The following is a 24902-nucleotide window of genomic DNA, read 5'->3' as shown; positions in this document are numbered from 1 at the left end:
AGAGAGAATGTTTTGTGCAAATGTTTCCCAGAGGACGGAGGAGAACCACCCATGCACCCTGCCTGTACTCACATGCTCCATCTTCATCGTAGTTGCTAAGGTCAAGGTTAATTGTCCTGCTAAATTCTAGCACGTTGCACCACTGGTCTTTGTTTATAACTTTATATTTTGATTGCTGTTAAAAAGAAAAAAAGGGACAACACATGAAAAAACTAGAAATTGTTTTAATGACTACATGGAAGATCTTTCTGATATATATTAAAACTAAGGATTCAAATCGAAGATGTGCTAAACAGGACAACATAACAGAACAAGAGTGACGTTTAAGGAGCTGATGGGTAGTTTCAGGGCAAAAAAACAAAGGGACTCCAAAGCAGGAAAAAAAAGTGCAGATTTCTCTAACAATCATCATATGAGAGTCTGGAAAATTCATTTCCTTCAGCCCTAAGTTGTTAAGAGATTCATACAGGAATATTCTTACCTCCTAAGTATGTATAGCATGGCTTGCCAACAAGATTTCTATCAAGTCAGTAGATATTTATACAGGTATACTGTCAGCTAGAACCGGGGACACAAAGGTAGTAAAAGGTAATAATGGTATACACAAATCAAATACAACTAGGCACAACCTTAAAGAAAAGAGCATGATGTATTAAGATCATTGGTGAATCATCTAAACTAAATCTTCTTACACTGTGGGTCACAACCCCATCTGGGGTTGTGGAACAATGTGGGAGGGGCATCACAAAAACTTGGTCAACATTAAAAGGTATCAAGTATTTTAACAGATTAATTCGTTATATAAAAATAAATAAGCACATCCATCTTATTAACATGTAGATTTGCTTTTTCCTCTTTAACAAGTGATAGAATTATATATATGTTAAGGAATTGTTTTAAAATAAATTTCCTTATGATTTATTATCAGTATATGTTTGAATTGTAAGCCTTTACGTCCAGAGTTGTATAAAATTTCTTGGAGAAAAAGAGGTTGGAAATAGAAAAAGTTTAAGTGAGGAAAGGCTCATATTCGTGATTTATTTTTCACACAGAACTACAATGCTTAAATAGTCTTTAAAACAAAGCCACAAAGCCAATAATAGATATATATCTTAGCCACTAAAATCAGGGAGATACACAAGCTACCAAAATGTATAAAAAGTATAAGTAATAGGCAAAAGGCACAAAAGACAATGTTCCATTTTGACTGCTGGCATTTCATAATTTAGCCGTCTACATACAGTATCTCCAGGAGACTGTAGATCCATAAGTGTTAAGACAATGGGTTTTTTATTTAACTTGGAGATACTGAAAATGTTTTGTTTTCTTCCTCCTACTTAACTTGGAATCTAAACTCAATCTTCAAGGTTGACATTTCCCCAAGATAGCAGACTGATTAACCAGCTCAATAATGGGTACACATGTCTAACAGTCAGTCGATTAATAAACATTTATTAGACACCTACTATGTGCCAAGTCCTGTGCTAAGGGTAAGAAACGAAAGGAAGGAAAGAAGAAGGGAAGGAAGAAAAAAAGATAGCCCTCAAGGAGCTTGCAATTTAATGGGAGAAGACAGGAACAAAAGAAATCTAAAAAAAAAGAGGGGTGGGAGAAGTAGCCAAGGACAGGGGCCTAGATAGAAAGTGAAGGGATACTGGACTTGGGCGCCCCCTTTACAGGAGGATTATGGGTGGGTTCTCTCTCCAGTCACCAGCTGAGGAAGCATATGGAACAGGATGCCAAGCAGGGGGGCTCGGACACTAATTTGTCTTTTCAATGTGGAGAACTAGACTTATGGCAGCCATAGAATGGTGATTTTTTTTTTCATCCTAAAGAAAATCTAATTGATAAAAATTTTTCTCCAGGTATAAAGTGATGACCTCTCTGTATGGAAAAATGAGGAATTAAGTAACACAAGAGCAATAAATGAGCCAGAAGCAGCACTTGAATTCAGGTCCTTCTGACTCCATTCGCTCTCCCAAATAAGGTCCTGCAACATTTCAGATTGGTGGAAATCAAACTGGCAAAATATCATCTCCAGATCATGCCACCATCTTGGGAACTCCCTTTTCCATTTGGACTCTGGACTGGAGACCTTCCACAACGGCAGCAAAACTTTAGGGAAGTATAACTCACCCTGTTTTACGCCTGTGTTAATATTAATGACTAGAGGACCTCCAGACAATTATTCCTTTAGCAAGGAATATTTTATCATCAAAACATAAATACAGACAAATTTAAGGCTGCATTTTGCTGCCACTCCTTTTCAACAAGAATTGGTACAAATTATTTGTAATAAAAATTTATGTGAATATTCAAAGCATTTTGCATGCATGATTTCATTTGTACATAAGCTAAAAGTAATTTTTCAAAGAACCAAACGTTTCACATTTCTAAAAGAATTCTAATACTTTTTGGTGAAAACAACACTCATTAGAAAAGATATTAATACATCAGCAATTTTTTAGACCCCTATAAAATAAGTTCTAAGGTGCTTTATTTAAAAGGGCTCATGAAAACATAAGATGAGTGTGTAATTAAAAAAAACTGAAAATGGCAAATTACTGTTTCAAATGTGATATTAGTTATTACTTATTATGTATTATTTAGAAAGTCTTTCCAAAAACTTCTCATAAAAATGTTTTTTTCTTTATGCAAAGGAAATGGAAAAAAGGGAGGGGGAATAAATAAATGTCACATTTGACACAAAATTAAAAATAATTCTTGGTAAAAAGGTACTGGAATTTCATTTCAGCTATTACAATTACTTTTCAGCAGAAGACACTTCTATAATCAATGGGTGAGAAATTATAATTAAGTAATATTTTCGTATTAAAGGAGATTTAAAAATGCTAAATATTTTCTAACTAAAGAAAATTAAATACTAATTATTATTATTACTTTTATATAAATCTTAAAATTTATATTTATATGTAAATTACAAATTTACATAAAATTTGTTTATTATTAAATTTATTTATCATTACTATAGTAATCATACATATTTATATAAACATATTAAATAAATATATATATATATATATATTGTATACACATATACTGATTTTTTTGGTTTAGAGGCACAATTTCAATGCTATAGGCAGTGGTATCAAACTCAAAACAGAAATGGATTCTTATTGGCCTCATACTAATTTAGGAAACCACAAGTTAACATTCTCTATCTTATGCCGTCCAGTTTCATGGGCAGCAAGCCAGTGAGTTTAATGCCTCTGTTGGAGGAATTGTAGGAGGATTACACTAACATTATCAGATGCGGGGCTTGATCCTAGGCCTTCTTGATGTGTAAAGAGGCTCTATCCCAGTGGTTCTCAAACTTTTTAAATAGGGGGCCAGTTCACTGTCCCTCAGACTGTGGGAGGGCTGGACTATAGCAAAAACAAAAATTCACACTCTATCTCGCCCCTCAGCCCATTTGCCCCATAACCCAGTGGGCCGCACAGATATCCTCAGGGGGCCGCATCTGGCCTGCGGGCTGTAGTTTGAAAACCCCTGTCTATCCTATCACTTCATGCTGTTTCTATGTTAAATTAATGTCTTAATAATTTTGGCAAGCATGCAGGTTGGTCTAAAATTAAAAAAAAAAAAAAAGTCACTGCTTAATGAAATTTAATCAAGACTACAAAAAGGTAAATGGCAAATTTTTACTCTGTTCAAAACAAATCTAAATAAAAGTAGAATTTCTGAAATGAAGGGAAATAGGCCAGGGAAAAATTATTTACATCTAAGATTATTTCAGTGTAATTATAATGTACTACTGCTATTAATTTTTTTAATTTAAAGCATGAGGCCTCAAAAATTGATACTAATTATAGCATAAGCATTAACTTTAAAACACAATAACAATATAATTATGTTAAATTTAACAAATAAAATACACAATTGGCTTTTTAACAGGCAAACAAACATTTCACTCAGTAGTATCATTCAGTACCTCTAGGAATTGGTGGAATACTGGAAAAAGGGGCCAGGTTTTTCCTAACAACAGTCCCAACATGCATTTGGCAGTATTGATGTCTAGGCTTCTCTGGTCCTTTTCCTATTTAACAGACAAAAATGTGAATGAGAGAGTTAAAGAATTTTCTAAATTCCAATCACCAACACTTCTATTTCATCTAAAAAAAAACAACTGAGAACTGTTCACTTTTCACAAACATCACAAAAACCACAAGAGATAATAAAGGTCAAGAAAAGAAGTGGGAGGAAAGGAATCATTATGGAAAATTGCAATTTCATAAGGAATAAAATTTGTATTCATATGGTTGGGTTTTTTTTTAATAATCAAACTAAGAACCAAATCAACTAAATCCACACCAGAAAATACTGCCCAGAAATCCCAGAATCATCACAAGGTAGATTAACTCTCATTTGACCCTTGCTTTGCTAGTAAAAATAAAAAACAAAACTATTTTGATATTTTAAAATAGATTTAGGTGCTCTAAGACCAGCAACAGAAAATTGTTATTTTTTAAGTGATGAATTTCCATGAAGTTAAATTTACAACTTTACTAGCTATCTTCCTTGTTACATTCTATTATATTACATATACTGAAATTAAACAAGACCAAGCCACCCTAGAATAATAATTTTAGGTCTCTGGAAATTCTCTTCAAACAAGTGAGCCTACAAGAGAACTGAATGTATCCACTCTCTGGAAAAGGAGTATATATGGGTACCTCCTCTACAAATAAATTTCTTTAACAATATATATATGCAATATAGATGCAGCTACACATACCTCCGTAAGTGATGACCATGGGAAATACAATACTTCAAGTTATATATAGTGGCTACGTTTCACTGAGAAAACTCAAGAAGATAGCACCTATGCTTAGAAATCATAAGACAGATTTGGTTCTTTTCCATTATAATTTTGGCAAATGATTACTTTTTCCTTTCACTTCCCCTGCCCATAAGTCACCTTTTTTAGAATCAAAATTAAAGAAAAACTTAGAAAAATAACAGAAGGGTCAAGACTGTTAAATGATTTGTTCAAAGTCAGTATCCACTGAGGAGTATGAATCACCATGAAATATTGTTCAGATGGTAGTCAGTATAAGAAAACATTGAACTCTTGCAGGAACTAGAAGTTTACTGACTTTGGATCTAGCTAAAAGGATAAAACTTTCTGGCAGTATGAAATATGGGGATGCTGCATCTGAACCAATAACTAATTTTCTAAAATTCAAATGTATTCTAATTTTCTAAAATTTTAATGTATTCTATCTTAGTACATCTTGATAAGATAATGTGATTATTTCAAATAACTAGTGTTTTTCCATATGCAACCCCCCCAAACTCTTAAGTATGGTACTGAATTTCATAATAATGAAGTTAATAATTTAGAAATGTGTGCACCTCACTTAACAATTTCAAAAGATGATGATGGAGGCACATCCATCTACTACTAAGTAGATGCTGCTGCTGCTGCTGCTGCTGCTGCTGCTACTGCTACTACTACTACTACTACTACTGCTGCTACTACTACTACTACTACTACTACTTGCTACTAAGTAGAATCCGCAAAACAGTTTTATTCCTTAGATCACTCACTAGTCATTTTTCTCACAGTGAATGGTATTGTGTACAAACAGATCGGGCAAGCCCTTTCTAGACACTTCTCTCAACTTAAATACCACAATAGTAGGGATGACTCAAACCAAAACCTTTCTATGTAACAGAGTAGCCTGAGATGTTAGTCAAAGTTGGATTGCCCACTGAAAATCTGAGTCATTTTACTTAAGAAGATATTGTTTACACAACAGAGGGAGAGTTTGGAAAAGTACTCTAATGACTGGCCTCACTCTGTCCAAAACTAACTGGTTAAACGCTTGCCACATAGGATAAGTAACAGCCTTGTACTCACCAGACAAACAGAATACTATATATTCCACCCTAAAACAATCATGCTATAGAACACCAAAAACTATGCAACCACAAGAATGTCAGCAGTTCAGAAAGGACTGCACATGGGCCAGAGAAATAGGCCGTCGATACTATGGCACTGAGCAAAGGCCCATTCCCAAAAGAACATTTCATAGAAAATCAGAGGTTTGCCATCGTTAACTTATGTCACACTTTCAATCCTGCCTTTACCCAAAGCTACAGCTAAAACGGAGGTCTCATCCATGGTCTTCCATCTATGTGTCCCCACCATGATGGATACGATACTAAGGTGACAAAAGAAAGATTATACAAGGACCTTGACAGACTATTTGCAACAATACCATCATCTGACAAACTGACGTTCATGAGAGATTTTAATGCATGTGTTTGGCAGTCGTGCCAAAACATGAAGAAAAGTCATCGGACTCACAGGATCGGAAAGCTGAACAGCAATCACTTACTCCTGCTCTGCAAGCGTGCCAGGCATCAGCTCGTAATCACTAACACCATCTTCTGCCTAGCAAACAAGAGAAAGACATTATGGATGCACTCAGGATCTAAACAGCGGCATCTCACTGATTATTATTATCACATGTTAGTGAGACCTAGAGGAGAGTAAGATTACAAAAACTAAGCGTACAATCGATGACCACCTGAGAACAACTAAAGTCTAAAAGCGATACATCCAACAAAGTCCACAGAGGATCCAAAGCCTCTAATACAGCTGGGACAACATCAGCAGTGTGGGCCAGAGAGCAGATTTCCAGCTGCAAGGTCTGCCTCATCCAGCCATCTCCCCAAGCGGGCATCAACATGGTTAGTCTAGATCAACTGAATTGGTTCAAAGAGAACACTCCTGATATTCAGAAATATTATTTGAAACAAATTAGACTAGCAACACTACATAATGCTATGATTATAATACTTCATGGCATGAAGCACAAATACAATTAAACACAGATACAATTAATGTAAGGAATCTAAGCAGAAGAAATCCAGAGTCATGGAATGATGATCTAGCAACCTAGAAGCTCTCAGAGTTCCCCAGTGGCCCTAAAGAAGAGAAAGAATGCCCACCCTTCCAAAAAAAAAAAAAAAAAAAAAAAAAAAAAAAAAAAATCCAAGTTATTTCCATAAACCAAACACTCCCAAAATGGATAAAAATCTCAGTGAATCTGACTTATAAGTGGAGTGACTTCATTTTTTAAAAGTAGTATTAGAATTAAATGAGGCCTACCCATCAGAAAGAGCAGCTCCTAAGGATACTCTGTTGCCTATTTAAAAATACATAAAAATATAAGCATGTGACCATGCATCTAACAAAAAGTGAAAAACCAAAGGAACTCACTGAATGCTCTGAAAAATTACAAATAAAACACATTGCACATGCAACAACACATACTTTCAGATAAAAACTAATCAGAACTACTTTTCATCCATGTTAATTACAATGAACACATTTATTAGCTGAATTTCTGTTTGTAGTAGTTCTGTTGTAAAGCTAAATTATTTCTTACTTAGCTAAGATCATATGAATCTGACTTCTCCTGTTAATAAGAATTATAACATACAAAATTCACATTTTCTCTTATAAGCACTGATAATGACCTGAGATTTTCTTAGATAAAACAAATAACTACAGCTGATGAAAACACCTGACCCTAACTTGATAGATTTGCTAAAAATCCAAGTATCCAGGTATCCAGACAAAAGCTATGACAACTACACTTTTTTTAAGGAAAAGTTGTACTTTTCACTTCCCCAAAGCCTAGTTATCCATATAAACACAACAATTCATTAACACTAGTAAAGAAGAAGATAGATTGAATACTGAAAGGGGGGATGAGGGGAAAGAATGAAGTCCATGGAAAAAAAAGGTAAGTCTTTAACCTTGGATTTTGACCCTAATAAGTTGAGACAGAAACCCAAATATAAGCAGTATTTTACAACAGTATTCTATGCAAAGAAAACTTTGTTAATACTTGGTAACAGGAATCAAAATGCTACAAAGAACACCAAGAAAATTCAAGGTTATTTAAAATAAAGACACACAGTAGAAAAGTTACAGAACATAAAAGCTCATTAACAGTAGAAAAGTTACAGAACATTAAATCTCATTAACTTAGTTTGTCCAAGTAAAATGATGTAAATCTTGTGTTTTCAGTGGCAATTATTTTTAAGAGCATACTAAAAAATTTTAAATGTCACTCCATTAGGAAGAATGAATCACACCATAAATAAAAGCTAAAGCACTTGCAAATAGAATCAAATTCCTACAAGACAATTAAGATTGTATTCTGAGGTTTCTTTAAAAAAAAAAAAAAAAAAACCTCCAGCATTTCCATAAGACTTCTTTGTAGAAGCCATAATTTAAGGATGATCAGTCTGAACTTTTTGCATGCTAGGAGTTACTTTGTGAAAAAGAGCATAGATGAGATTTTTAATCAATTTCAACAAGTTAATAACTTGCCCTCCCGGAATAAATTGGGAGAGTCATGCCAAAGGAGCAATTCTCATGTATGATTGCTTGACTTCAGCTGAGCCAAGAGATTTTTCACAAGTAAGAAGTGATTAACCTGCCAAAGGTGACTGGCTGGCTAACTGCAGAGTCAGGACTAGAAGCCAGTCTCTCTCCCAAATCAATGAGTAATCTCATTTAGCTCTCTTGGATTATCCCACTAAACTCTCATATTTATCCCACCTCACCTGAGAAAATAATAAAAAAGGTTTCCCTTTTGTAAAATCTCAAACTTACAAACAAAAAAATCTTCACTAAGCCAGAAAATTAAATTCAAATCAAAACAAGCCATTTAAATTGGAGTGAAAGAATGGGAATGAGTTAACGCTTAACTCCCCTTCCCCTCCCCCCTCTCAATTCACTCTAACATCTCTTCTCCCCCATCTCCTTCCCTGTTGGGTCCTCCAATGCAATTCCAAACTGGTAAGAGTGATACTAGCATCTAGGATATACTGTAGTACACTTAATATATATGGGATTGCCTGTCATCTAGGGGAGGGAGGGGAAAATTTGGAAAAGTGAATACAAGGGATAATGTTGTAAAAAAAAAAAAAAAAAACCCATGCATATGTACTGTCAAAAAATTATAATTATAAAATTAATAAATTATCAAAAAAAAAAAAACCCAAGGGGAAAAAAATAAGTGATACTAGCAGGGAGCTGTTATCTGGTCCTTCTTCCTCTGGCTCAAAAGTAATTAAGTCCCAAGCCTAAAATAAGGTCCAAAAGTAAACAAACACCTTTTGTTCAATTAGCAAATAATTTCTGTTTTCATAAGACACAAACTTACAGCAATCTCTCTCAAAGCTGACTTTGGTGCTGTTAACGTTTTAAAAACCAAAATCTTACTAAAGGAAGGAAACACACATTCAGTTTTATAGCTCAAACAACTTCACTGTTGAGTGAAATCATGTTGTACAATCAAAAGGGAATGATATCTTTATCAAAGATAAAAATGACTAAAATTAGCAGAAATCAGTTGTGTAACATTCCTTCCATTTACCTTCGCCCTCTGTTTCCCAATCCCTGTCCAATTCAAGAAAAAAGGAAAGATACTATTCTCAGTATATTTCTGATATTTCAGTAATTTAAAAATATTGCAACCACCTTTGCCTTTTCTCCAATGAGAACACACTGTAAGTAGAGTGGCACAGAACATGGAAGGCAGTGCTCAGACAGCAACTTGTGTGAGAAGGCCACTTCTGCTTTCTCATCCCCAAAAGACTTCAGAACGTCGAGGATTGCTGGATCTAAATCTATGTTCCTTGGGGACCAGGATTTGCTAAATCTGGGAAACCCCCAAAATACACCTAAAATATGCTGACAAACAAAAACCACACAATGCAAAGCATGCTAAATTTCTTAAGATGGTAAAAACCGAGGGCTGTATGTTAGGAAGGAAAGACTTCTGATACAATGATCAGAGAAAGGCTTCCCAGACAACCAAGCTGGATCCTGAAGGAAGAACATTTCAGAGCAATTCAATCTCATCAAAGGATGAGGAGTAGGAAAGGTCAGGACATGCCAAGAGGAGTATTTACAAAGCCAACAGTGGGATTTACCACTGGAATGGCAGGCTAGAAGCCAAATTGTGCATGTGAACAATGCTACACTGAAGGGGTTGAATCTAACTCATGAAGTAATAGGATTTAGAAGCAGTAAAAGATTTTGCAGGAGGGAGTAAGATGATAAAGCAATGATGTGGAAAGAACAATAGTTAAGTGATATGCAATAAGGAGTAGATGGAGGATAGACTGGATGTGTAAAAATGAATGCAATAATTAATAGTCTATTTAAATAGTTCAAGAGAAACATAACATGGGGCTGAATTATTATAATGGCAGAGTGATGGGAATGGCAGAGGCACTAGAAAGAATTCAATCTGTTCTGACTTGAGTGTAAATGGGAGAGCAGGGAAAAGGAAAAAAAAATGACACCTTTTAATATTAGGTAACCAGTAGAATATATATCCTTCATAAACACACACTCACACATGCAAAGAAGGGCATATCAGAATGAAGACTTAGGTTGCAAATAGAGAGAAATACAGTGACTCCCACATCATGGCAAAAAAACAAAAAATAAAAACACTTCATACATTTTAAAGGATATCTACGATAAAAGAAATTGAGAGTTTGAGAAGAAAATATTCCATGAGAGGTTATATTTTATTTTACTAAGCTTTATGACTGACTCCTGTTAATGTACAAAGTTTCTGGCAAGGAAATTCATTCTACTAATGCAACTCAGCAGCTGCCCTGCAACATTTTCTCAGGTTCCCAGGAGTCAATGTGAATTTCTAAGTAACTCGCTTAGGTCCCATTGCTGGGATGTGTCAGAGGCAGACCTTTGAACCAGGCCTCCTAACTCCCACACCGAAGCCAAAGTCAGCTATATCAAACCCATCTGGCACACCAGTCTATACCTGTCTATAATGAAACCAAAGTCTGAAGGAAAAAAGCTCTGGGAACACTCCATCTACACACCAAATACAAATACACACATATCCATCCACCCTCTTCCTGCAGGACTCAAAGCTCCTCTATAGGATGTAATACAGTGGATAATGGCTTATATGAAAGAATGTACTTACCCAAAGTCTTGCAAAACTAATTTTAAAAGTTTAATTGAAAAAGAAGAGGAAAAGATAACACTGCCTATGTATATCTATTAATCTAGATACCATAGGAAATAGCTACAATGCAGGAAGAATAGCAGTTGAAACACCCAGAAACTCATGAGACAAATCACAAGCAAAGAGACAGTAATAAAACTTCAGCTACCCTAAATTGACAAAATATGGGTTACAAGTCAGATAAATTAGAAATCTTATTCATATCAGTAAATTTTCTCTCACCAATATTATTAAAATGTAATGGGATTACTAGTGACCCTTCAAGAATACTTTAACTCTGGAAGGGCGTATCTCATTGAAAATAAACATTAAATTTTAAAAGGGTCCATATGTGTTTGTATGGAAGGGGAAGAATTCATTTCATTGCATGTGAGATGTGTGCATGTGAGGATATAGATTAGTTTAAAGGGGGAGCCCTCTCCAATAGTTAAGTACAATAGTTAAAGGACAGGAACACAAAATTCTCAAAAGACTTTTAAACTCTTAACAGTCATGTGAATGAATGTCTGTGTCATTAATAAGAGAAATGTCCATTAAAGCAAAACTTGACAGGTAACAAGAAACCAGGTGATGGATCTGTGAATTCACACAACCATTCCAGAAAATAATGTCCGTGCTCTATGGCAGAGACTCCAGAGGGGCACCATCACCACCAAGTAAATGAAAAGAAGAAAGGCTCCATTTATACCAAAACATTTATAGCAAGACCTTCTGTGATAGCAAAGAACCGGAAACAAAGCAGATGCACACTGACTGGGGAATGACTACTCAAACTATGGGATGTAAATAAAATAATGATTGTGCTATAAGGAATGATGAATATGATCAGCGAAGCAATTAAAAACTTACATGATCTAATGAAGAATAAGTGAGCAGAGCCAAGAAAACAATACACACAATGGCAACGACCACATAAAAGAATTGCCACTATATAACAACCAAAATCAAATGCTACAAAACGATAAAGAACAAATCCGGCCCCAAGTATAAGGACACTGGAAAGGTAGGAAGGGCTGTGACTGCCAAACAGATTCAATTTTATATCTGTTCCTGGAAGGGAGAGGGAACCCATGCACTTTACTGAACTGGGCTGGGAAGAGCTCCACCCAGCAGGTTACTACAAGAGTCAAAGTGGAAAGTGATGAGGAGTCAGGGACAGAAGGGAGAGCTGTGATTCCAGCCATGGCCCAGAAGCATCATGCAGGAGGGAGGCCAATAGCTTCTGGAGCTCTTTCTGACAAGAGCAGAAAAATCAAATAATTTCTTGACCAGCATTAATGAAAATTTAATCCTTCAAATGGTGGAGGAACCAAAAAGGGAAATTCTATTCGAAATGGATTCTGGAATGGCCCCAAAGGGGTCTCTGTTTGTAGTTGGGGATGGGGAAGAAAAACAAGTGGTTGTTACCTACCGGGATAGGTGTGGGTGATTGGGTTGTGGTAAATAGGACGTGATTACTCACATACTCAGGTGCTAAGAGCTCGGGTCCTAGTGGACAGATGCTATGAAGCGCAGGTCCTGCTAGATGTTTCTATTCCTTGTTTTTATTGAAATGTGGCCAATGGTTAAGAAATAAACATCTCCCTGGAGAAGATCTGACCACTGAGCACAAAGTAAATATCTCCCCGCCCCCATACACCTTTCCCTATGAAATATCCATCTTGGAGAAGACCCTTAGACCAATTAATCCCCTAATGCTGGTTTATACAACACTAAAGCCCTTACCTTTAAAAACCAGTCTGGTATACAGTTAATTGTTACCTAAATTTTACCTATAATGCTCTGCCCCTGCAGTTCTTAGCAACAAGGAAGAATTGGATATTGAAGTACAAATTATGGAAACCTTAGGGGAAATAACTCCATTTTAGGATTTCTAAAAGTGAAAGAGAAAAGCTAGTAGTCTCATGTGAACCCCAGATAATACATTTATGCCACCATCTAAGTGGTCAAACTGTCTCATGAATAAAGGATCTTCAAAAAAAGACCTATAGTCTATTAATAACAGCATGAGAAGTCGCTTCAAATCACCAAAAAGAGAAATACATATCAAACAACTCTTGGTGAGGTAGCACCACTCACCTAGCAAGCTGGACAAAATGGAAAGCATGCTAACCTGTTCTAGGTGGGGAGGTCAATTGCTTCAAACTTTCTGGAAATCAATTTGAAATTATTTAGTTAAAAAAAAAATGTAAAAGGACTAAACCCCTCTGAATCACACTTACAGGTATATATTCCCAAGGGTGTCAAAGACAATCATCAGAAAGGTCTTAAGTGTACCAAAACAATATTCAGAGCAGCCCAAAAGGTAGTGACAAAGAACTGGAACAAAGTTGGAAGAACCATCAAATGAAGAATGGTTAAGCAAATGTGATACATAAACTAATGGAATGATCAATGTGACTAGAAACAAAAAACCTATTTTTGGAAGGACACCGATATGATGAAGAGTTCTAGACAAGGGCAAGCAAGGTGATGAAGCTTCAATTTCACATCATACAAGGATCAATGAAAGGAACTAAAAATACTTAACACAGAAAAGCGTTAACAGGAACATGACCACTATCTTCAAATATCTGAGGGGAAGACAGATGAGATTTATTCTGCATTAGTCCACATAAAATTAGTAACAACGGATCTAAGTTACAAAGAGACAAATTAAAGTTTATTATAAGGATAAAACAAGAGCTATCCCAAAAGGAAATCAGTGCTTCAGAAGGGTAAGGGGCAGGTCTTTACTTGAAACCTTTAGGTAAAAAAAAAAGCTCAACAATCACTTGTGGGAGATAGTGATAGACTGAACTAAGTTGGTTCTGAGTATCCTTCCAACTTAGAAATTCTATGAAATGTACTAACTATAAATCCAGCTTATTGTTATTGTCTATATTTGTCTTCTCCAAGCCACGAATTTACTGATTTTATTTAGTACAAAATCAATGAGACCCTTATAATAGATAAAATAGGTTAATCTGTAAATATACATTTGATGGAAATCTAAAATACTTGGGGGGGGAGCAGCAGATGAAAAAGGATTAACAATAATATTATTTGCCCCATGTTTGCAACCTTGTGTAGAAATGCTTTGAATGACTGCACATGTATAATTTGTATAAAATGTTGAATATATCACAGAAAGAAAGGAGACAAAAAAAGAAGGGAATGAATTTGAAACTCAAATTTTAAAGAACAAATGCTGCAGAGCCTAGATAGTAGAAAAAAAGCAAGAACTCATTTCTCCCTAAAACCCCTCCAAACAACTTTAATTGGTGAAAATAAATTCTGGAATGGCAAAACCTGTAAAAGGATGGGATGAAACAATTTCCCAGACCAAGACAACTTAGGTGATCAGCAGGAAAGGGTGAGAGTATAACACAGTCAAGCACAGGCCCCAGCCTGGACCCCAGGAAACCAGCAGCAGGCTTTGGGGACAAATCAATCAGAGACTGCAATGGTATCTCAGGCCACAAACCAGAGGATCGAACAAGCAGGAGATTACAGGGTCCCTTTGTTGGTACTAGGGTGGGAAGGGAGACAGGACTTGGATGCGTTGCTCAGCCCTGGGTCTCAGTCCCAGGCCCAAACTAGCACACCAGAGCTTGTGGCCACAGGTCCAGGGCTGAAAAGAGTGCTTGGGGTCTCTCACAGACCAGTAGTGCACCCCCAGAAGCATAGAAAACCTCCCCTCCCTAGATGACACCACCTGGTGTCCTCAGCACTGCCTTCAAAAACAGTCAAAGAGAAAACCTGAAGCTTGGGACAAGCCACTTCCACTTAGAAGCAAAGCCCCACTTCAGCTCAGAGTTAAAAATCAAGAAGTAGGCTAGAAAAATGGGCAACAGGCAGAATAAGATGCTGACCAAAGAAAGTTACTACGGGGGGGGGGGGGGGGGGGGGGCGCAGCTAGGTGGCGCACTGGATAGAGCACCAGCCCTGAATTCAGGAGGACCCGAGTTCAAATCTGGTCTCAGACACTTAACACTTCCTAGCTGTGTGACCCTGGGCAAGTCACTTAGCCCCAGCCTCAGGGGGAAAAAAAAAAAAAAAGAAAGAAAGAAAGTTACTATGGTCACAGGGAAGATCAAAAAACACACTCAGAAGACAACAGAATCAAAATTCCTGTATCCAAAGCCTTTAAAAAAAAAAAAAAAAAAAAAAAAAGAATTGGTCTGAGGCCATGGAAGGATTTTATAAATCAATTAAGATGTGTAGAGGAAAAATTGGGAAGGGATGAGAGTAATGAGAGAATCTTCTCAGCAGTACAGTGATCCAAAACAATTCCAAAAGACCGATAATGAAAAATGCCTTCCACATCCAGAGAAAGAACTATGGAGTCTGAAGTAGATCAAAGCTATTACTTTCATTTTTTTTAAAATTTGTTTTCTTTTTTTTTCTTTTTCATGGTTTTTCCCTTTGATTTTTCTTTCACATGACTAATATGGAAATATATTTAAGATGATTGTAGTACATGTATAATCTATATCAGATTACTTACTATCTTGGGAAGGGAGGAAAGAGGGAGAAACATTTGAAATTGAGAATCTTAAAAATGAATGTTGAAAACTATATTTACATATAATTAGAAAAAATAAAATACTATTAACAGACTCGTAATTTAATAAGAGAGAAAAATGAGAGTGATAAAAAAAATTATTTTAAAAAGAGTCAACAGTTTGGTAAAAGAATAACAACAGAAAATGCTGAAGAAAACAACACCTTAGAAAACAGAATAAGGCCAAATAGCAAAAGAAACAAAAATCCAATGAAGGGAAGAACTCCTTAGAATATAGAACTTAGCAAATGGGAAAAAAAACAGGTACAAAAAAATTCATTAAAGAAAGAACACCTTAAAAAGTAGAATCGGGCAAATGGGAAAGTACAAAAGCTCACTGAAGAAAATAATTGTCTAAAAACTAGAATTTGTCAAGTGAAAGTTAATGACTCTATGAATCATCAATAACAATAAAACAAAATCCAAAGAATGAAAAAAAAAATTTTAAATGTCAAATATCTTGTAGAAAAAACAACTAGCCTAGAAAATAGCAATATATTAAAGGATCAGATGACTTGGAATGATATTTGAGAGGGTAAAAAGGCTCTCACTGCACTCAAGAATCACCTACTCAGAAAAATGAGTATAACTTTTCAGGGAGAAAAAACAGATATTCAATGAAATAGGAGACTTTCAAGCATTCTTGATTTAAAAAAAAAAAAAAAAAAAAAAAAACAGAGTTGAATAGAAAATCTGACTTTAAAAAATACCAGACTTGAGAAAAACTTCAAAAGGTAAATAGAAAAGAAAAATCATAAGGGATTCAATAAAGTTTAATTATTAATATTCCGATATTGGATGATATTTATAACTCTTTAAAACTTTCTCACTATTAGGGTGCACCTAGAATATATGTGGAAGGCATGGGTCTGAGTTATCTATAAAAATAAATTTAAGGAGTGAGAAAGAACACACTGGGAGAAAAGGAAAGGGAAAGATAGAATGGAGTAATGTACCTGACATAACAAAGACATAAAACAGCTTTTACAGTGGAAGGGAAGACAGTTAAGGATGTAGAAGAGCACATGAACCTTATTCTTATAATTGGTTCAAAGATGGAATAACATATACACTTTTGATAATGGACAGGGTGAAAGGGGAAAGAGTATAGGATAAATGGAGAAAATTGTATGAAGGGAAATACACAGTTAATAATTATTAGCGTGAAAATTTTTACAACCCATTTCTCTCATAAAGATCTCATTTCTCAAATACATAGAGAACTGAGGCAAATTTATAGAAATAAGAGCTATTCTACAATTGATAAATTGTTAAAGGATATGAATAGTTTTCAGATGAAGTAATCAAAGCTATCTAGTCATATGAAAACAATGCTCTAAATAATTGATTAGAGAAATGCATATTAAAATAACTGAGCTCTAGCCCATACCTATCAGATTGTTTACATGTAATTGAGAAAAAAAATTAAAAATAAACAACATTCAAAAATCATTGAGAAGAAATAAATCTATCACTTTAGAAAAATCCTAGCCATCTGGATAAGTAACTGTTTTCAAATATTTAATAAATATGTAAAATTTGTAATATTACATAATAAATATGTAATAAATAATATTATTTTTATAAATATGTATTATGTATTAAATACATATGTAAACATACATCACTTACTTAATGTTATCAAATAGTGAATTCTTATCCCAAAAGTTGAGGACTTAATGTTATCTATAGTTTCAAAATTCACTTTCTTACAACAACTTAACTAACACTGGTCATTATCAAAGACTAACTTTCTCATATGGCTGAATTTGACTTAAAAATGTATAATAAATAGGATTACATGTTTCAAAAAAATATTTCAATATTTCAAAAATTTATGATTTGCTATGTGGGTACTATCTACATGTGTGATGCAGATCACAACTCATTCTGTACCTTAATAGTTTCAAGTTTCTCTGATCCAAATAAATAAACCAACAAAAAGATCACATAATGGCCAACATAGCAAGTAATAAGCTTCTGCACATTTAGCTAGAATAGTCCTAAAAATGTTAAGCTGCCATCTTTGTATAGTGAAATTCATTTTAATTTGATATTCCAATCATTTCCACAAGATGATCTAGTCTTAACATCAAAGTCAAAACTACATTACAAAAGATTAAACTGGACCTAAAACTAAATTTTTGTTGTTTTAATAATATTAAACACATTTCATCATTATCTAACAAATACTCATTCTGCTGAATATTTACTATAAACAGTGCTGTAGGTGACACAAACCTAAATTGATCAAGACCCATATCAATCTTGATGAACACAAATATTAGAAAATAATTGCTTTTCCCTTGTTAAGCTTTCATTAAACTGATGAATTGTTTGATTTCTATTACAAAGGTTTTGTAATCATATCTACTTTTTACACAGACAAAGGGTTATTTTAAAAAACGTACACATTGAGAGAAATATTAGCCAGCATCAAGGGAGCAATTTAAACCAACCTCTTTGCTATAGCACATAAAATGAACTTTCAAGGCAATATTTAAAACAGAAAGCAAAAAACATCTGACTTAGAAAGCACAATACTTACCCGGGCAAAGTCAAATGCATATCTGTAAATAAGTTTGAAATTTGCAGGCTCATTTAATAATGATCTCAAGTAATCCAAAGAACTTCTTAATTTTTCTGTTGAATCACATCTAAAGGAGAGAAAAATGAAACTACATATAAAATTCAGGTTTATGATTTGTTACACAGAAAGCATACTTTGTAGTTTACTAAAAATAAAGGGTAAAAAGATAACCCATTTCAAAAAATAAATGAAAATGTTCTTACAATAAAATATTTTACAAATCAACTTTATTCTTACAATCACTAGCCCTTTATAATTGAGTCTTAAAGTCTCCATTTTCAAAGTCCCCAACAGGTTTCATGATGATACCCTAAATGTCTTCCCTCTGAGTGTCTCTTTGTCTCTCTCTCTCTTTCACACACACACACACACACACACACACACACACACACACACACACACACACACACACCCCTCCCTACCCCTACCCCAGTTTGGTGGTGCAGTAGATAAAGACTGATGTTCAAATCCAACCTCAGATAATGACTATCAACCCTGTTTGCCTCAGTTTCCTTCTCTGTAAAAGGAGTCAGAGAAGGAAATGGCAAACCACTCTGATATTTTTATCAAGAAAACCCCAAATGGGATCATAAGAGTCAGACACGACTACAGGCAACAAAATGACACGATGATTTGTGTCCCAGAGCATGAAAGCATTTTGCTATTTAATTTATTATTCTAAATTTTCCACTATTATCTTTATGAAATGTGATCACGCCAATTCTAGTAATTGTTACACAAGCAATCCAAAAATTACAATTTGGTGTCGGCAGTGCAAAATATCCCAGAAATAAGAAGCAATGAGAAAACTTGAGAGCTAAAGGGCCAAATCCTCAACATTACTCATGCCATGAAAGGCTGGAGAAAGGGGAACATTTTAACTGTTGAAAATTCTTTTATCTATTTTAATTTTACTCCATGATTCATGGATTAAAGTCTTCCTGTCCTTCCTACAGCTGAAGGCAAATTTAAACTTAAAAAGCCCTATAGAATCAAAAACAAAACTTGACAAGATCAGCTGCTAATCCCTTTCCTTAAGAACTATTCCCAAGCAGACATTTGGCTTGTTTTTATTTTTTGACTCAATGAATAAGACTTTCTGAGCTCCTTAAAGTCCTCCTGATACTGAACTAGTAACCATATAATTTTTTTAAAAGATACAGCAATAATTCCCTTTTGCTTTTTTTCATTCACTGTTTTTGTGTTAATTTTGCCATTATGACTATTTCCCACCTACTAATCAACCCCTTCCCCCCCCCAAAAAAAATTCACATATATCTTGTATATGTGTACTATGGGTAAATTTATAAAGCAATAGACACTGCTTATGTCACATTTTTTTGCTTTCTGTGACTAAAGCAGTATTAAGTTCAAAACATATTTAGTATTTTGAAAAACAGAAGATTGTTTATTAGAAGAAAGATGGTTTGATTTTTATTTGGCATCCTGGTCTGATTAGCTTTGGGAAAAAGCAGGTCCGTAATAAAACTCTCCCCTACTTTATTCAAAGAGGAAGTCATAAATCTCAGAGAGGAAAAAGGAGAACAAGATGACAAAGACAAGTTGGCAACAAGATGTTACAGTCCATAGTTTCTTAACTTTGGGGCACAGTTCCAAATTTCCAGAATGGCTGATTCAATTCACAGCTCTACAGACATGCATTAGAATGCCCATTTCCCCTCAGCCTCTCCATCCCTGGTCATTTTTTGCCAATCTAATATGTGTGTGGGAGAACCTTAGAGTTGCTTTAATTTGTATTATTCTCATTTGTAGCATTTCTTCATATTAGGGTTGGTGGTTTTGATTTCATATTCCCTGAGAGGAAATGGCTCCTTGGGTCTTATGTAAGTTCATTCCTTCTAGGTCTTGGAAATGCAAAGGTATAGTTTCCTTCCAATCTCTTAGTTCCCTGCTAATTTTAACTCTATTTTTTTTTTTTTTGCAAAAACCATATTAATTGATGTAATCAAAACAGTCTTATGTCTCCTTTGATCTTCTATCACTTGTTTAATTATGACTGCAACTCCCCCTCCATCCACCCCACCCTCCCTCATCCACAGACCTGAAGGTAATTTCTTCCTTCTTCCAGTATTTAGGAGTTTCACCTTTTATGTCTAAGTTATGTATTATCCATTTGAAGTTTCTGGGTATATAGTATGAGATTTGGTCTACAACTAATTTTTGTCAGACGGCTTTCTCATTTTTCCAATAATTTTTGTCAAATAATGAGTCCTTACGCCAATAACTGATCTTCAGGTTTATCAAACATGATACTAATGTGCTGTTTTCTTATTTATACAGGGTCTTTAACCACTTTCAAACTGACTAGCCTTATATTTTTAACTACTCTCAAATCATCTTGGATTATGACTGATCTACAGTACATTTTGAGATCTGGTGTTACTAATCTCACTTTCCCCATTCTTAACCCTGTTATTTCCCCTTGATCCTTTGTTCCCCCATATGAATTTCCTTATTATTTTTTCTAGTTCTACAAAATAATACTTTGGTAATTCACTAGTATAGGATTATATGACTAAATGAACATCAGTGGTTTTGTCATTGTTATTAAATTGACATAGATCATTCCAATCAATTATTAAACAATCTCTTATCCAATTATTTATGTCTATTTATTTCTGCAGTTCTTAATATTTATATCTATATAATTCTTGCATGTTGTAGACACAACTCTAATACCAGTATCTTTTTGGTTCAGATTCAATGTTGAGATAAAATGAGCAACTCATAAAACATGAGGCTCCCTTTGTCCTAAGACAGTGAGAAAATGCAACAAGTATAAAGTGGCACCAGCCTCTCCAGATGCAGCCTCTCTCTTATTTCCATCTGAAAACATGTCTGGTCATTATATAGCAACTCCCATAGTCTCATATACCCACTAAGTGTAAGAGGCCTAGACTACAGATGAATGGACTTGATAAGTCTTTCCACCAAGAAAACTATCAGGAAAGCTGGAACAATGAGGCTGCATGAGAGAAAAAGAAATTGGGGTTGAATAACACCTCAGGAAACACCGATTCTGCCATATTGCATATGTATTTTGGCAGATAATATCCATGCCAAATATTTTACACTTTCTGTAGGTGTTTTGAATGGAAATTCTCTTTCTAGCTCTTCCTGTTGAATTTTGCAGATGACATATAGGAATGCTAATGGCTTTATATGAATCTATTTTAAATCCTACAGGTTTGTTGAATTTATTGTTTCAATTAATTTTTAATTGATTTTGGAGATTTTATAATCATCGTATCATTTACCAAAAAACTGGTTAATTTTGTTTTTTCTTTACCTAGGAATATTCCCAGGAATTCTCTTTTTTAGTTACTGGTACAGAGAACATTTCTAGGACGACTATGTTGACAGGAGTGTTAATAACAGGAATCCTTGCTTTTACCTGTGATTATTCGAGAAACATTTTAAACTCCACTACAAATAATATTTAGCTTAATTTTAGATAGGTATTACTATATCAAGACAAAGTCTATTTATCTTTATACTTTAAAAGGTTAAAACTGAAATGGGTTTTGAATTTTGTCAAAAATCTTTTCAGTATCTATTGAAATAAATATATGGTTTTTATTACATGATTAACATTTCATTATAATATATATATATATATATATATAAAAAAATCTTCCTTCTATTAAAAGTAACCATACATTGTCTATTATTGGACATAACAAAATCTTTTAAAATATGTTCTTAAAATTTTTACATTATTGTTCATTAAAGGTACTGGTCTAGAGAGTCATGTTTCTGTTTTATCTGTCCCTAGTTTAGATAGATAATGAAATTTATATTATAGAAAGAGATCAGAAAGATGACTAATTTTCCTATTATTGCAATTAGAATTTAATATCGTACATATGTTTTCAAAACTTCTAAATGTGATAGAGCAATCAAAAAACCTAACAAATTCATAGACTGAATAAAAAGAGTTTCTAGAACAGGAAAGGTAATAGTCAGTCATATCATTTCTGGACAACTGGGTTTAGCTGCAGGCACTGTATTTTAGGAAGGATAAACAAACTAGAATACATTCAGGAAGCCAACCTGGCTTATGAGGGGACTAAACACTGTGCCAAAGAAGAATAAGATGAAGCACTGAATAATGTTTTGCCCACAAAACAGGGAATTTAGAAGGAAGCAATGAATGCACAATAGCTATCTTAAGTCTTTTTTATGTCTTCAAGAATTTCATGTAAACAGTTTTGGTTGGTTCTCAGTGAGCAAAATTAAGAGAAAGACTTAAAAGTTGCAATTAGATTTTGGCTCCATTTAATGAAAAACTTCAGAGTTAAGTGGTTCAAACAGACGGTTCCCTCCATTATTGTGAGTTTTCAAATGGATACCATATCATTTGTTATAGAAGGGTTTAATGTTCCGGTATTATGTGTACTGCCAGGGCCACCAAGATGTCTTACAACTTTGTGATTTTGTGAAAATTCCTAATTGTTTATTGCACCTTTATTATTCAACATATGAAATGTTAGATATTAAGATATATTACTTGAAATGTAACTTAGTAAAATCTTCAAAGCAGAAACAAAATTCACGTGTACACAAGTGTATGCACATACATAACTGAATTTAGATGATTTTTCTTTTTTTGGGGGGAGGGTTTGATTGTTGTTCTTTATAATAATAAAATGACTTACTGCAGAGAGGTCATTCCTTTTAACCATTCCTGTAATGTAAAATAACCCATGTTCTGTGCATCCAATTTCCAAGCTAATACAAGCATGACCACCTGTTTTAAAAAAAAAAACAGAGAGATACAGATGTAATACAATAAATCTTCAAAATTTAGCTGCTAAGTTATACCTTGCAAAAAAATCTTTCCATTTATGAGATTACTGAAAAATGAAAATAATTTTAATAAAAATTTAATAAAAAAAACTTTAGATTTCTGTCTAAGGTGGCTACCCAAATGGAGGCAGTTCTATACTTTCACTCCAATAAAAACCTGAAATTCACATTAGACCAAATAAAAATCAAGCAATCCAAAAAAGAACTTACATTAACTTTTTCTACCCCAGAACTGTGCAAAAAGCCTGTCTATAGCCCAAAAGTAATATGAAAGAGGGCCATTAACAAAACCAGGGCCTAAAGAGAGGCTCATAATCTTCCAGTACAACCAGAGAGACAATCCAGAGACACTTATAGCCTAAAGAACTCTGTCCAAAGACAGCAAGAAAGAACTCTCCAAGAAAACTGTAATTGTAAAAAAAAGAAAAAAAAGAAAAGAAAAGGAAAAAAAAGGGGGGGGGGGGGGCTAGATTAGCATTTTTTAAAAGATAAAATGAAAGAAAATTGCTCAGTGAAGACCAAAAGAACTTTCTGAAAGAAAATCAGAGGGAAAAGCCTCAGGAATAGCCTAACTAACATTCAGAGTTTCCACATCAAATAAAAAATACTGAAAGAAGTTCTCAAGCTCTAGACAATATAACTCATTTTAAACATGGAAAATTCTACTAAAAATTAAAGAGAAAAGGACTTGGAATACAACATTTCAAAAACCAAAGGATAATAAACTTACACCCAAGAACTTAAGTCATCCTACAAAGCCAAGTACAAAATGAAAGGAAACGAAGTGAATCTTTAATGACTTTCTTTAAACAATGGTGACACAATATTCAATCAGACCAAAACAACAATGGTGGGAGAAAATTTCCACTGGTAGGGGACGAGAAAGAAGGTATAGAGAGATAGATTTATAAAATGAGTTAGAAATAGACTGTATTTGTAAACATATGTAAACAATCACATTTACTCAAACCTGCCTAAGATATGTTAACAGCTTAGCTTCATTACTTTGAACATCCCCTGAAATCCCTTTTAAACCAAAAGATATTAAGGCAAACCTCACCTTCCTACTTACCCCTCCCCCTCCCTTAAAAAAAAAAGTTCCTTGAATGCTACTGTTCCTCCAAGCTACCCAACCAGGAATCATTGGCACTTATTTCTAGGCTATGCCAATATTATAAAAATGAAAACATACCAAAGTTAATTTTTAATCCTCTATCAAACAAAAATATATAGAGAATATCAAAGGGAAATAAAGAAAAAAGAGAAAGAATGATTGGGAAACAGCACTTTCAAGGCTGCAAATTACATGATAAAGCAGAACCATTTGGTATTGGCTAAAAAAATAGAGAAGTAAATCAATGGAACAGATTAGAAAAGAAAGAGACAACAGAACTCAATAACCCAAGTCAAAAACCCCTAATGCTTTTTAAAGTTTCTGTATTAATTCACAGCTCTACCAAAAATGCATTCTTGTGCCTTTTTTCTTCTCATAATCTCTCCAACATTAATTATGGATGATCATTTGTGATCTTTGCCATTGTAATAAAAAGAAAGAAGCAAGGAAAGGCTTACAAGAACTGACATAGGTAAACAGACCCTAGAAAACAAACTATGCAATGACTAGAATAATTTAATTGTAAAGAACCACAAAACAATTAAAAGTGAATGCTGCAAAATTGTAAAGAACAAGGATGGCTCTAAAAATGAAATAATCTTTTACTCTCTTCCCACCCAATCCTTTGCAGAATTGGTGGTAGTTTCACGAGCATACAATACTATGATTCAAGCCCCAAAAGTAATCACATCCCTTGGCAGTACTCATCCCAGAGCAGGTGTTGGGGTGATATGAGGGAATAACCCTTATCTGGACATGACAGAA

The 24902-nt window shown here is 34.3% G+C and overlaps 1 protein-coding gene across 10 annotated transcripts in view; it reads right to left on the bottom strand.

Moving 5' to 3' along the window:
* DCUN1D4 (defective in cullin neddylation 1 domain containing 4) overlaps positions 1–24902 on the bottom strand; it is a 76680-nt gene that overhangs the window by 3587 nt on the left and 48191 nt on the right. For all 10 annotated transcript variants that reach the window (XM_074276572.1, XM_074276569.1, XM_074276570.1 and 7 more), the window contains 4 exons: positions 22873–22964; positions 18152–18260; positions 3953–4057; positions 73–175 (listed from right to left, as the gene is read on the bottom strand). In XM_074276572.1, coding sequence (XP_074132673.1) covers positions 73–175; positions 3953–4057; positions 18152–18260; positions 22873–22964 — 409 coding nt within the window. The remainder of the gene's footprint in view (positions 1–72; positions 176–3952; positions 4058–18151; positions 18261–22872; positions 22965–24902) is intronic.

This window comes from Sminthopsis crassicaudata, chromosome 6 (genome assembly GCF_048593235.1).
Source record: "Sminthopsis crassicaudata isolate SCR6 chromosome 6, ASM4859323v1, whole genome shotgun sequence".
Taxonomy (NCBI): domain Eukaryota; kingdom Metazoa; phylum Chordata; class Mammalia; order Dasyuromorphia; family Dasyuridae; genus Sminthopsis; species Sminthopsis crassicaudata.
This window is presented reverse-complemented; position numbering and strand designations above follow the sequence as displayed.